This window comes from Trachypithecus francoisi, unplaced genomic scaffold (assembly GCF_009764315.1).
Source record: "Trachypithecus francoisi isolate TF-2019V2 unplaced genomic scaffold, Tfra_2.0 Lachesis_group21, whole genome shotgun sequence".
Lineage (NCBI taxonomy): Eukaryota > Metazoa > Chordata > Mammalia > Primates > Cercopithecidae > Trachypithecus > Trachypithecus francoisi.
This window is the reverse complement of record NW_022681467.1, coordinates 30,641,249-30,655,830: the sequence shown is the minus strand read 5'-3', so window position 1 is coordinate 30,655,830 and position 14,582 is coordinate 30,641,249. Positions and strand designations below refer to the sequence as shown.

Genomic DNA, 14,582 nt, shown 5'->3' with positions numbered 1-14,582 from the left:
TTTGGGAGGCCGAGGCAGGTGGATCATGAGGTCAGGAGATCGAGACCTCATGGTCTCGATCACAGGCTAGCGCAGTGAAACACTGTCTCTACAAAAAAAAATACAAAAAAATTAGCCGGACGGTGGCGGGTGCCTGTAGTCCCAGCTACTCGGGAGGTTGAGGCAGGAGAATGGTGTGAACCTGGGAGGCGGAGCTTGCAGTGAGCCGAAATTGTGCCACTGCACTCCCGCCTGGGGGACAAAATGAGACTCTTGTCTCAAAAAAAAAAAAAAAGTTCTAAATATTGCATAATAAGTTGAAATAGATAAATTAGTAAAATAAAGGTAATAACCACCATTACCCCCTCCCTCCAGATATGACAGATGACTGGGAGACAGACAGAGTGACAAATGGAATAAGCTTGGGCTTTGGAATCAAAGATACTCAGCCCTACCACCTACTAGATGGGTGACCTGGGGCAAGTCACTTTATCTCATGGAACCTCAGTATCTTCATATGAACAGGGGGCAGTAATAGTTAGTGCTTGGAACACAATAGGGACTTACCAAAAAATAGACACTGTTCCTGTGATACACCAAGAGAAAAAACCCATAAACTTAACACTGTATAAATATGTGGGATTAAGGGACTCTTTTTTCACTAGGTGGCTCTAGCTTCTTCCCAGTTAGCCACCCTAATAGAGGGAGGGTTTTTTTGTTTGTTTGTTTGTTTTCACCCATGAAATAGCCTCAGGAGGTCCTGAGAACACGCACCCCCAATAGAGTGTTTAGGTTTAACTCGCACAGGGGAAAGATCCTTGGTCCCTTGGTCTTTCCCTTTGGACTGTGCCATTTGCTTTCTGTGCCATCTGTAGTGGTAGGAGGACTCCTGTCTGCTCATCTGCTCTCCAAGAAGGCTGGGGTGGAAGTAGAGGCTGGATGGCCCTGTTCCGGGCCTCTCCTGAGAATGGCTGAGGAGGCGGCCCGAAAACTCCTCCCAGGTAAGACCCACACAGAGGTGGGGCAGAGATGAAGTCCATTAGGTCCTGCTTCCCTTGCTGAAGATGGGAGTGGCAGTGCTGAATTAATTTCTGGTATTTCTCACCAGGTGTATTTGGTATTTCTACCCCTCAGGCACCCACCGTGGAAATCAGGAGTGTCCTGGGCATTTTAAGGGCCTGCTGGGGCCCTGACCCAGATGGATGAGTCGACCTCATTATTGTTTGCAGGGGATGGTCAAAGGTGACCAGCCTGGTGGGTGGAAGGCCATTGCCCTTATTTTGAATGAACCCATTTGTCCCCTCCCAGGTACTACAGTTATTTCACACACTGCTGGAGTAACAGGGGTCCAGGGAAGGGTGTTGGTGTGAGCATTAGCAGCCCTGGATTCTAGACTCGGCTCTGCCAGTCAACATCTTGACCAAGCCACTCTTTCTCTTCACAGTTTGTTGTTTGTTTGTTCGTGATGGAGTCTTGCTCTGTCGCCCAGGCTGGAGTGCAGTGGTGCAATCTCAGGTCACTGTAACCACTGCCTCCTGGGTTCAAGCAATTCTTTTGCCTCAGCCTCTCAAGTAGCTGGGATTACAGGCGCCCGCCACCACGACCAGCTAATTTTTGTATTTTTAGTAGAGATGAAGTTTCACCATGTTGGTCAGGCTGGTCTCAAACTCCTGACCTCAAGTGATCTGCCTACCTTGGCCTCGCAAAGTGCTGGGATTACAGGCATGAGCCACTGTGTCTGGCCTCTCTCCACAGTTTAATTTCTCCATCTATCGAATGAGAATCATAATTTCCACCTCCCTACCACATCGGGTTTTGGGGAGGCTAAAATGAGGTCAGGAAGGAGAAACTGCTTAGAGAACCTCCAACACTTCTAAAACGAGAGGGATTTGTTTTGTGGCTAAGCTGTGTCCAGGGCTACAGGCCAACCCTCCGTATTTTTGTCTAGTGAGGCAGTAACACCAGGTTCAGTAGCATCAACTGTACACTGTGTTCCCTACAGGGTGTGGTGGAAGCTCTGAGGACTGTTCACACCCAGACACGTCACACTGTACTTTCCACCAGCCTCTTGGCCATCTCACTTATTTATCCCTTTTCTTTCTTTCTTTCTTTTTTTTTTTTTTTTTGAGACAGGGTCTCGCTGTCACCCAGGCTGGAGTGCAGTAGCGTGATCATGGCTCACTGCAGCCTCTCGAACTCCTGGGCTCAGTTGATTCTCCCACCTCAGCCTCCTGAGTAGCTGGGATTACAGGCACACGCCACCACGCATGGCTAAATTTTTTTTGTAGAGATGGGGTTTCACCATGTTGCCCAGGCTGGTGGTCTTGAACTCCTGGGATCAAGTGATCCACCTGCCTCGGCCTCCCAAAGTGTTGGAATTACAGGTATGAGCCACCACACCCGGCCTCTTTATCCCTCTCACATAGCACTTGCCTCTCCTTTGTGGAAGAGCTGAGGATAGTGGGTGAACTGGGTTCAGGTCTCACTCATGACTCATGGCTCATGGCTCATGGCTCATGGCTCATGGCTTAAGCGTCTTCGTTGCAGACATTGTGTCCTGTGTGATGCATTCCTGGAGGAAACTCTGGAAACGCTGTCTAGCTGCTCCTCCTTTATTATTTAATTATTTTTGGCCATTGGTCATTTTATAAAAAAAGGTCAAGAAACAGGATTTTGTCACTCCCTTTCTTTTTAATACGGCCTGACTTTTCTGAAATATTCCTTAGAGCCCTTCCTGGTTGTGACTTGCTGTCCCACTGGTGTCTGCCAGATAGCAAGTTTCTTGTCTGTGGCAGACAGAGTTGCTAGACCCTGTGGTTCTTGGAAGTGTCGACACCTTTGTTCACAGATTGGTGACGCACAGGCTGCTCTGGAGTTGTTTGACCTTTAGGCCCGGAGAGGAAATCTCTGCCTCTGGCTGGTTTAGTTCTCGTCTTGAATCAGAAGACACTTGGGTGGGGCGGGCAGAGAACTGGACTGGAGCTAGGGGTGGGCACGGGGCAGGCATTCCCATCACAGCTCTGTTTAACACTCTCTGTGTGGCCTTTGGCTGAATCACTTCTTCACAGGCCTGGTTTTCCCTACCTGTAAATCCAGGGTCAGGCTGTATCAATAGTTTAGTGGTTTATATCCTATTTTACTTCCTTTTAAAAATAATTTAGCCCCTATACTCTTTATTTAAAGCAGAGATCTTTATTTAAAGTCTATGAATGGCTTTGTTTATTATTATTATTATTTTGAGACAGGGTCTCGTCTTGTCACCCAGGCTGGAGTGCAGTGGTGCAGTCTCAGCTCACTGCGGCCCCTGCCTCCTGGGTTCAAGCAATTCTTGTGCCTCAGCATCCCAAATAGCCGGAATTACAGACGTGTACCACCACACTTGTCTGATTTTTGTATTTTTAGTAGAGACAGGGTTTCACCATGTTGGCCAGGCTGGTCTGGAACTCCTGACCTCAAGTGATCTGCCTGCCTTGGCCTCCCAAAGTGCTGGGATTATAGGTGTGAGCCAAAAGTCTATGAATGGCTTTGAATGGGGCTTACTCTTTGCATTGTGCCACAAGCCCCACCACTTTCTGTGGCTTACCCCCTGCCTACATCACAATAAGTTACCTGCCTGGGCTTTGAAGGCATAGTGTAAAATAAATAAAAATAGCTAAAGTGCTCTAGCTAAAGTGAGTGTGTGTGGAGCACAGCCCGCTCCCTGCACCCTCATCACGAGCAGGAACCCAAGGGTTGTGCAGAGCAGTGTTTGACAGCATCTGGGCTGGGTGGCTGCTCAGGGCCCTCCAGTTATGACATTTATCCTTCTCTGGCTCAGACTCTAGCAGGACAGCCAGGAGAAAGAGGAAAGTGCTGGCTAAGGTCCCAGGCTTTGGGCGTGTATCAGAACTATCCCTATCCCCCTGCTCCTGTCCGGGGTCATAATTTTTCAATTGTTCAGCCTTTCAGACCCCCACTGGCATGCCATATGGAACGGTGAACTTACTTCATGGCGTGAACCCAGGAGAGACCCCTGTCACCTGTACGGCAGGGATTGGGACCTTCATTGTTGAATTTGCCACCCTGAGCAGCCTCACTGGTGACCCGGTGTTTGAAGATGTGGCCAGAGTGGCTTTGATGCGCCTCTGGGAGAGCCGGTCAGATATCGGGCTGGTAGGTTCGCTGCTGCCCTTCCTGTTTGAGTCAAAGTTGCCACCTTGGCCCCAGCTTATGAGGCCCAGGGCTCTGAGCAATAAGTTGTAATCAAGCCAAGGAAAACTTAGGGTGACCTTAGGAGTGGTCCAGGATTTGGGCTCAGGACACCAAAAATAGACCAACCTTCCAATTCAAGTTTGGCTTGGAGTGGGGAGGAGAGTGGGAAAGCACATTTTTCTGGCAGGCAGCAGGGGCTGCATTAAGCTTTGACCACTTGAGATTCTCTGATTTCTAGGAAGACGGTTGTATATTTCATGCACCTGACTCACGTGGTGACTTCAGCTCATCAGCTCGTCCGGCCTTCATTTTTAGTGTCTGTCTGTATTTGCTGTTTCTTAGGACACCAGTTCTGGGAGATACTGAATGACTGTTGTGTGACAAAATGAGTCCTGGCCATTTAAGTTAGGGGAATATTACACATAATACCCCCCCCTTTTTTGGAGAGTCAGAATGCACATGAGCAGAATAAAAGTCCTCTAGTAAAGAGATCTGTTCAACTTTGCTTAACTTAACATTTCCCAAACTTATTTAACACCAGAGCTTCCCTTTATCTTCCAGTACTATTAACCCATGGAAATTGAACACACTTTGGACCAGATGATCTCTAAGGTCAGTTTCAGCTTCTAAATGGAATAATCCAGTAAGATTAACAGTAATTGGGCCAAAGCCATCCAGGACATACCACTGGATTTAGTCAGAACTGGATTTAAGCCCTGGCCTTGCTACATCGAAACTGTGTGACTCTGAGCAAGTCACTCAACCTCTCTTGTCCTCAGTTACTTCAGCCGTAACGTTAATATTTTAATACCCACTTTGCTGAGTCATTCTGACATAGGAAGACTGTGTTCAGGTCTAGGCACATTTTATGCAGAGTCTGGTGCTAATTTAGCTTGAAAAGTAAAGCTTGTGTGAGGACTTCTTGAAAATCTCTTAAGAAGGTGCCCCCTTAAGGCTGGGCGCAGTGGCTTATGCCTGTAATCCCAGCACTTTGGGAGGCCAAGGCAGGCGGATCACTTGAGGTCAGGAGCTCGAGAGCAGCCTGACTAACATGGAGAAACCCAGTCTCTACTAAAAAATTACAAAATTAGCCGGGTGTGGTGGTGCATGCCTGTAATCCCAGCTACTTGGGAAGCGGAGGCAGGAGAATTGCTTGAACCTGGAAGGCAGAGGTTGCGATGAGCCGAGATCACGCCATTGCATTCCAGCCTGGGCGACAAGAGCAAAACTCCGTCTCAAAAAAAAAAAAAAAAGTGCCCCCCTGGAGACCTGTAGTGAATCCCTTAGTCCATCTCAGGCAGGTTTTGCTCCAGCAATGGGACCGTAGTAGACTCTGTTGGTGCTGTGCCCATATCCTCTCAACTCTTACCATTTCCATGCACACTGGCCAGTCTTCCAACTGCCATCACCTGCGCCTCTTTGCCTAGGGGTCTCCTCTGGTGCTGGAGCCACTTTGCTTGCCTTTGGCTGAGGGTACCAGGATTTAATGCTACCCATGAGTAGCTCTCAAGCCAGTAACTGATACCGATGGGAGTTGGTGGATAAACATTCCAGTTCCCTGCCTCTTTGGTGGGATCACTCCGAAGCTCAAGCTCTGCACTGAATTCCTGAGCTCCCCAGCAGGATTGAACTCCAGTTCCCATGGTGGAAACCTGCCTGATGGCATACCCCTTAAATGCTGCATCCCTTGCCCTGCCTCACTTTACTTCTCCTCTACTGGTGTTTACAGGGACTCGCCTTCCAAATCAACTACTTTCGATCAGAATGAGGTTGTGCCCCTGGGGGAACCCAAACTAACACAAAACAGCTATTTCTTTGAGTACCAAATGACGTTACCAGCTTCCATGAGGATCTAAGTTGTATGAAAAATACATATCTGTGACCGGGCGCGGTGGCTCACGCCTGTAATCCCAACACCTTGGGAGGCCGAGGCAGGTGGATCACCTGAGGTCGGGAGTTTGAGACCAGCCTGACCAACATGGAGAAACCCCGTCTCTAAATAAATAAAAAATACAAAAAATAAAATAAATAAAATGAAACAGAAAAATGCATATCTTTGTTTATTTTTTTGAGACAGAGCCTCCTCCTCCTGTCACCCAGACTGGAGTGCAGTGGCACGATCTCAGCTCACTGCAACCTCCCCTTCCTAGATTCAAGTGATTCTCGTGCCTCTGCCTGCTGAGTAGCTGGGATTACAGGCGCACACCACCATGCCTGGCTAATTTTTGTGTTTTTAATAGAGACGGGGTTTTACCATGTTGGCCAAGTTGGTCTCGGACTTCTGACCTCAAGTGATTCGCCCACCTCAGCCTCCCAAAGTGCTGGGATTATAGGCGTGAGCCACCGCGCCTGGCCAGCATTGGCAATTTTTAACAGTCTCTACAGAGACTGAACAATTAAAAAAAAAAAAAAAGTCAAAGGATATAAAAAAAAGGTACTCAGTGACATTGGTGAAGTCCCCTTTTGCCCCTGTCTCCAGCTATTCGGTTTCTCTCCTTAGAACCACTCTGTTAGCTTCCTGGTGAATGTTCTTCTTGAGTTAATTTATGGACATATGTAAAGCATGCCTGTGTCTTCAGATACTGGGATCACATGCTGAGTGCTGAGAAATCGGACAGATTGTGGGAACAGCAAATTCTCATCTCCCATCTCACACTCACTCTAGGCAGGACATAAACACTCCAAATCATTTTTCTTTTTCGTTTTTTGCTCAATGTGTGTAATTAAGTCTTCATAAATGTGCATGAGATGCATCTCTACTATGCGGATGTACAGGAAGGCTGGCCATGATCCAGCCTTGCCCTTCCCTCTCACGGTCTGTGTGTCTCCCAAGAAGCACTGGGGCGCCTACCTAGCATCTTCCTGGGTAGTCAGGGTTGGGGGTGAGTAGATCCTTCTTTGGCCATCAGCCTTCCCCTTGGGACCGTGTGTCTTTCTCTCTCTCAGGTCGGCAACCACATTGATGTGCTCACTGGCAAGTGGGTGGCCCAGGACGCAGGCATTGGGGCTGGCGTGGACTCCTACTTTGAGTACTTGGTGAAAGGAGCCATCCTGCTTCAGGATAAGAAGCTCATGGCCATGTTCCTAGGTAAAAAGGGCAGAGTAAGGAAACTTTTCCCCTGATTTTTCTTGTTGATGTGTGATTTGTTTAAAAACGTTTTTTTGTTTGTTTGTTTGTTTGTTTTTGAGACAGAGTCTTGCTGTGTCTCCCAGGCTGGAGTGCAGTGGCACAATCTAGGCTCACTGCAACCTCTGCCTCCCAGGTTCAAGTGATTTTTGTGCCTCAGCCTCCTGAATAGCTGGGATTACAGGCGCACACCATCACACCCAGCTAATTTTTGAATTGTTACAGAAATGGAGTTTCACCAGGTTGGCTAGGCTGGTCTTAAACTCCAGACCTCAGGTGATCTGCCTGCCTTGGCCTCCCAAACTGCTGGGATTACAGGTGTGAGCCACCATGCCCGGTCTGAGTGCCTGCAGAATCAGTTCTGAATTCAGAGTCACTATGGACTTACACTGCCTACTTCATGCCCACTATACCACTTCATGCCTTCTTGCAAAAGCCACCTGACGCATGCTGCATTCTGTGTATGTAGCCCTGTATTTCTTATCTCCTGGCCATTGCACATAGCGTCTTCTTTGCCTAGAATGTCTTTTTTCCTGTCTTCCTGTGTCCAAATTCTTTTCACCCTTCAAAGCCTAACTTAAATGTCACCTTGCCCAGGAAGTAGCTGGATCCTTCTTCAGAATTTAGGACCTTTAGCATCTTTCTTGCAGTTAGCTCTTATCAACAGTTACAGCTCTACTAATTGAATGCAGAATCCGTGCCTTATTCATCTTATGTTTCTCACAGTGCTTTACGTGTGGTAGGTAATAGATTAATCTCTGTTGAATAAATACATCGTTCCCTCCAGGCCCTTAGACACTAGCAATATTGAGGAATTGTTGAGCACCTAATTATTATTACTATTATAGCTACAGTAGTCCCCTGTTATCCACAGCTTTGATTTCCATGGTTTCATTTATCCACGGTCAACTACAGTCTGAAAATAGGTGAGTACAATCAGATAAGGTATTTTGAGGCTGAGTGCAGTGGCTCACGCCTGTAATCCCAGTGCTTTGGACGTGAGGATTGCTTGAGGCCAGGAGTTTTGAGACCAGCCTGGGCAATATAACAAGACCCCCTCTCTTTAAAAAAAAAAAAAAAAAAGGTATTTTGAGACACCAAATTTACATAATTTCTTTTTTTTTCTGTCTCTTACCAAAGAGACAAATTCACATAACGTCTATACAATATTTTGTTATCGTTGTTCTGTTTTTTTTTTTTTTTTTTTTGGAGACGGGAGTCTCGCTCTGTCACCCAAACTGGAGTGCAGTGGCCGGATCTCAGCTCACTGCAAGCTCCGCCTTTCAGGTTCATGCCATTCTCCTGCCTCAGCCTCCCGAGTAGCTGGGACTACAGGCGCCCACCACCTCGCCCAGCTAGTTTTTTGTGGTTTTTTTTAGTAGAGACAGGGTTTCACCATGTTAGCCAGGATGGTCTCAATCTCTTGACCTTGTGATCTGCCCATCTCGGCCTCCCAAAGTGCTGGGATTACAGGCTTGAGCCACCGCGCCCGGCCTCATTGTGCTGTTTTATTATTAGTTATTGTTAATCTCTTCCCATGCCTAATTTATAAATTAAACTTTTTCGGCTGGGCACAGTGGCTCGTGTCTTTAATCCCAGCGCTTTGGGAGGCTGAGGCAAGAGAACTGCTTGACCCCAGAAGATCGAGATCAGCCTGGGCCACATGGTGAGACCTTGTCTCTACAAAAAATTTAAAAAAATTAGCTGGACGTGGTGGTGTGTGCCTGTAGTCCCAGCTACTTGGGAGACTGAAGTGAAGGATTGCTTGACCCTGGGAGGTTGAGGGTGCAGTGAGCCATGATCATACCACTGCACTTCAGCCTGGGTGACAGACTAAGACCCTGTCTCAAAAATAAAATCTTTTTTTTTTTTTTTTGAGACGGAGTCTCACTCTGTCGCCCGGGCTGGAGTGCAGTGGCCGGATCTCAGCTCACTGCAAGCTCCGCCTCCCGGGTTTTACGCCATTCTCCTGCCTCAGCCTCCGGAGTAGCTGGGACTGCAGGCGCCCGCCACCTCGCCCAGCTAGTTTTTTGTATTTTTTAGTAGAGACGGGGTTTCACCGTGTTACCCAGGATGATCTCGATCTCCTGACCTCGTGATCCGCCCGTCTCGGCCTCCCAAAGTGCTGGGATTACAGGTGTGAGCCACCGCACCTGGCCAAAAATAAAAATTTTTAAAAATTTAATGAAGTAAGCTTTCTCATAGATGTGTATGTATAGAAAAACAATAGTCACGTGTTGCTTAATGACAGGGATATATTCTGAGAATTGCATCGTTAGGTGATTTCATCATTTTGCAAACATCATAGGGTGTACTTCAGCAAACCTAGATGGTGTAGCCAACTACACACCTAGTCTATATAGTGTAGCCTATTGCTCCTAGTCTACAAACCTGTACAGCATGTTACTCTCCTGAATACTATAGATAATTGTAATAGAATGATAAGTATTTATGTATCTAAACATAGAAAAAGTGCAGTACAAATACAGTATAAAAGATAAAAAATGGTACATCTGTATAGGGCACTTAACCATGAATGAAGTTTATAGGACAGGAAGTTGCTCTGGTTGAGTCGGTGAGTGGTGAGTGAATGTCAAGGTCTAGGACATTACACTGTTGTAAACTTTATAAATACTGTACACTTAGGCTACACTAAATTTATTTAAATTTTTTTTTTCTTTCTCCAATAATAAATTCTTTTTTTTTTTTTTTTTTTGAGATAGAGTCTCGCTCTGTTGCCTAGGCTGGAGTGCAGTGGCATGATCTTGGTTTACTGCAACCTCTGCTTCCCCAGTTCAGGTGATTCTCCTGCCTCAGCCTGCTGAGTAGCTGGGATTACAGGTGCCCACCACCACGCCTGCCTAATTTTTTTTTTTCTTTTAGAGACAGAGTCTCACTGTGTTACCCAGGCTGGAGTGCAGTCCCACGATCTCGGCTCCCTGCAATCTCCGCCTCCTGGGTTCTAGCAATTCTCCTGCCTCAGCCTCCCGAGTAGCTAGGATTACAAGTGCACGCTGCCATGCCCAGCTAATTTTTTGTATTTTAGTAGAGACGGAGTTTCACCATGTTACCCAGGCTGGTCTTGAACTCCTGAGCTCAAGCAGTCCACCCGCCTCAGCCTCCCAAAGTGCTAGGATTACAGGCATGAGCCACCGTGCCTGGCCTAAAATTTGTATTTTTAGTAGAGACGGATAGGATTTCACTATGTTGGCCAGACTGGTCACGAACTGGCCTCGGGTGATCACCCGCCTCGGCCTCCCAATGTGCTGGGATTACAAGCGTGAGCCACCATGCCTGTCCTCCAATAATAAATTAACATTAGATTACTGTAACTTTTTTACTTTGTAAACTTTAAAATTTTTAAAAACTTTTTGACTCATTTGTAACAACGCTTAGCTTAAAACACATTGTACAGCTATACAAAAATATTTTCTTTATATCCTTATTCTCTAAGCTTTTTTCTATTTTTACTTTTTTATTTTGTTTTTACCTTTCATACTTTTTTGTTAAAAACTAAGCTACAAGCACACATTAGCCTAGGCCAACACGGGGTCAGGATCATCAATATCACTGTCTTCCACTTCCCCATGTTATCCTGCTAGAAGGTCTTCAGGGGCAGTAACACTCACAGAGCTGTTATCTCAGATGATAATAATGCCTTTGGAATTCCTCCAAGGACCTGCCTGAAGCTGTTTCACAGTTGACTTTTTTTTTTCTTTTTGAGACGGAATTTCGCTTCTGTTGCCAATGCTGGAGTGCAATGGTGCTATCTCGGCTCACTGCAACCTCCACCTCCCGGGTTCAATTCTCCTGCGATTCTCCTATCTTGGCCTCCTGAGCAGCTGGGATTACAGGGGCCTACCACTACACTTGGCTAATTTTTGGTATTTTTAGTAGAGATGGGGTTTCACCATGTTGGCCAGGCTGGTCTCAAACTCCTGACCTCAGGTGATCCACTTGCCTCGGCCTCCCAAAGTGTTGGGATTACAGGCGTGAACCACCACACCCGGCTGACCTTTTTTATCTAAGTGGAAGGAATACTCTAATGATAATAGTATGGTAGATACATAAGCGAGGAAATAGTTATTATCAAATATCATGTACTGTACATAATTGTATGTGTTATACTTTTATGACTGGCAGCACAGTAGGTTTGTTTACACCAATATCACCACAAACAAGTGAGTAATGCATTACATTATAAAATTACAACAGCTGTGATATCTTTAGGCTGTGGTGATTTTTCACCTCTATTATAATCTTATAGGACCACTACCATCTCTACAGTTCAGTGTTGACCAACATGTTGTTATATGGCACATGACTGTATATATAGAGTTTATATAGTACTATCCATGGTTTCAGACATCCACTAAGGGTCTTAGAACGTATTCTCCTCAAATAAGGGGGGACTACTCTACTCATTTATTCAACAAATATTTATTGAATACCATGGATGTGCCAAGCATTGTGCCAAGCTCTGAACATGGACTGTTTCATATAATCCTTAAAACTCCTGTTTGAGATTATCTTATTTATTTGCATGTATATTTGATACTTTGTTCATTCAGAAAATATTTATTGCTGATTGTACTAGTGTGGGAGATTCTGCAGTAAACAAAACAAAGCCCCAGACCTCATGGATTTACAATCTAGGGGAGAGATATAAGGGATAAATTCAAGTTCCCACTAGAATGTAAGTTCTCTGAGGGCTGGATTTTGTCTTGTTTACAAACTCATAGGTGCCTGGTACCTGGTAGGTGCTCAGCGAATGTTTGTTGTGTCAATAAATGACTGAAAAGTCTCACAGATACTTAACATTACTGTTTTAGTCCATTTTCATGCTACTGATAAAGACATACTCGAGACTGGGTAATTTATAAAGAAAAAGAGGTTTAATCAACTCATAGTTCCACATGGCTGGGGAGGCCTCACAATCATGGCGGAAGTCGAAAGGCACATCTTACATGGTGGCAGGCAAGAGAGAATGAGAGCCAAGTGAAAGGGGAAACCCCTTATAAAACCGTCAGATCTCGTGAGACTTATTCACTACCACGAGAAAAGTATGGAGGAAACTGCCCCCATGATTCAGTTATCTCCCGCAAGGTCCCTTCCACAACACATGAGAATTATGGGAGCTACAATTCAAGATGAGATTTAGATGGGGACACAGCCAAACCATATCAATTACTCCCCCCTGCTTTTTTGTTTAAAGATGGAGTTTCACTCTTGTTGCCCAGGCTGGAGTGCAATGGTGTGATCTTGGTTCACGGCAACCTCTGCCTCCCAGGTTCAAGCAATTCTCCTGCCTCAGCCTCCCAAGTAGCTGAGATGACAAGCATGCACCACCACACCCTGCTAATTTTGTATTTTTAGTAGAGACAGGGTTTCTCCATGTTAGTCAGGCTGATACTGAACTCCCGACCTCAGGTGATCTGCCTGCCTCGGCCTCCTAAAGTGCTGGGATTATAGGTTTGAGCCACTGTGCCTGGCCTCTTCACTTTATAGATCATAAGGCTGAGACTTAAAAGGGAAAAACCCACCCCAGCTCATGGTTAGCAATGTGGTAGAGCTGGAGCTGGAATTTGAGCTGGAAGTTTGACTCCAGAATCCATGCTCTTTTCTAGCCTGCTTGTCTCATTGCATCCTGGTGCTCTTTCCAAAGTGTAAGTCCTCACTTCTGTTGTCCAGGTCTGCCTTTTGTCTCCCTAATCACTCATATGTCCATTATCCCATCTCTCCCATTGCAGAGTATAACAAAGCCATCCGGAACTACACCCGCTTCGATGACTGGTACCTTTGGGTGCAGATGTACAAGGGGACTGTGTCCATGCCAGTCTTCCAGTCCTTGGAGGCCTACTGGCCTGGTCTTCAGGTAGGAATGATCAAAGAATGTGATCATCTTTCTATGGGTCTGGCAAAGCAAGCTCATTCTGATGTATAAGTCAAATAAGGTTCTTTGTTAGTTGCTTGAGTACTTTTTTTTGGAGGGACAGGTTGAGGATGGAAGAGAGACCTAGTGTGAATTAGATAGATTTAGAGTTCTGCCAAAGTAAGTGTCAGGAACTGAGCTTCCAGTTTGCCATGGAACGTTGTGGTACTTAAAAGTCGACAGTGCGTTTCCAGTCTGGGCAGGGATGGCCACTGGCAGCAGCTGTTTCTCCAATGGGCGTTTCTGTCCAATCTCATTCTTGACAGTGGGCCTGAGAAAGGGCAGGAAGCAGCTCATGCCGCTCTGCCATCTCGTTATTTTCTCATTACATGGTCTGGTAGAGTTGCAGCTGGAAGGATCTTAGAGCTTATCTAATCTGCCTCACTTTGCTGTTCCAAAATAGTGCATGTACCAAAATGTTTTTATAATCTACGTTTTTGAAAGTTTTAAGAAAAAGTAGTCCCACCTGGGCAACATAGTGAGACCTCATCTCTACAAAAAATAAAAAATTAGCCGAGCGTGGTGGCACATGCCTGTAGTCCCAGCTACTCAGGAGACTGCAGTGGAAGGATTGCTTGAACTGTGAAGATCAAGTCTGCAGTGAGCCATGATCATGTCACTGCAGCCTGGGTGACAGAGTGAGACCCTGTCTCAAAAAAAAAAAAAATGACCACCAGGTTTCTATCCAGAATAACCAGGTAGACGTTGGGTCATTTACCAAGAAGGGAAAAAGGCCAGAGTAAGGAGGCAACTTTGTGGGAATGTAAGGGAACCAAGAATTTTGTTTAGGAAATGACAAGTTTGTTCTGTCCATGAGACATCCAGTGGAGACGTCAAGGTCAGTTGCTTCCCTGTGAGATTACATTAGTAGTAATGGCTACTTAGCAATAGCAGGTAAAATTATAAATGCATATATCCTTTGACCCAGTGATCCTAATTCTGAAAATGTATCTCACACATAACACTTTACATCTGTTTGATGTGACATATATGCAGAATTATTTATTGCCACATTAGTTGTTGGAACCAATTCAAATAAAAATATTTGAAAACCAAATTTCTGTATCTAAAAATATGGACATAATTAATATCCCTGTTAATAAGGAACCAAAGGCTATTTTTTAGTGTGGGGAAAATAACATATACTCATGCATGTAGAAACTCTGGAAGATTATACAAGAAACTTATAATGGTTATCTGAAGCCAGGCAGGATGGGTCGTGGTTGTAATCCCAGCACTTTGGGAGACTGAGGTAGGAGGATCACTTGAGCCCAGGAGTTTGAGGCCAGCCTGGGCAACAAAATGAGACCCCCATCTCTATGTAAAATAAGAAAATTAGCCAGGAGTTGTGGT

General features: G+C 45.6%; 1 protein-coding gene across 3 annotated transcripts in view; it reads left to right on the top strand.

Moving 5' to 3' along the window:
- EDEM2 (ER degradation enhancing alpha-mannosidase like protein 2) overlaps positions 1-14,582 on the top strand; it is a 33,443-nt gene that overhangs the window by 8,806 nt on the left and 10,055 nt on the right. For 2 of the 3 annotated variants that reach the window (XM_033186209.1, XM_033186208.1), the window contains 4 exons: positions 855-980; positions 3,920-4,131; positions 7,117-7,258; positions 13,048-13,172. In XM_033186209.1, coding sequence (XP_033042100.1) covers positions 855-980; positions 3,920-4,131; positions 7,117-7,258; positions 13,048-13,172 — 605 coding nt within the window. The remainder of the gene's footprint in view (positions 1-854; positions 981-3,919; positions 4,132-7,116; positions 7,259-13,047; positions 13,173-14,582) is intronic. The other variant, XM_033186210.1, reaches the window with a different exon arrangement.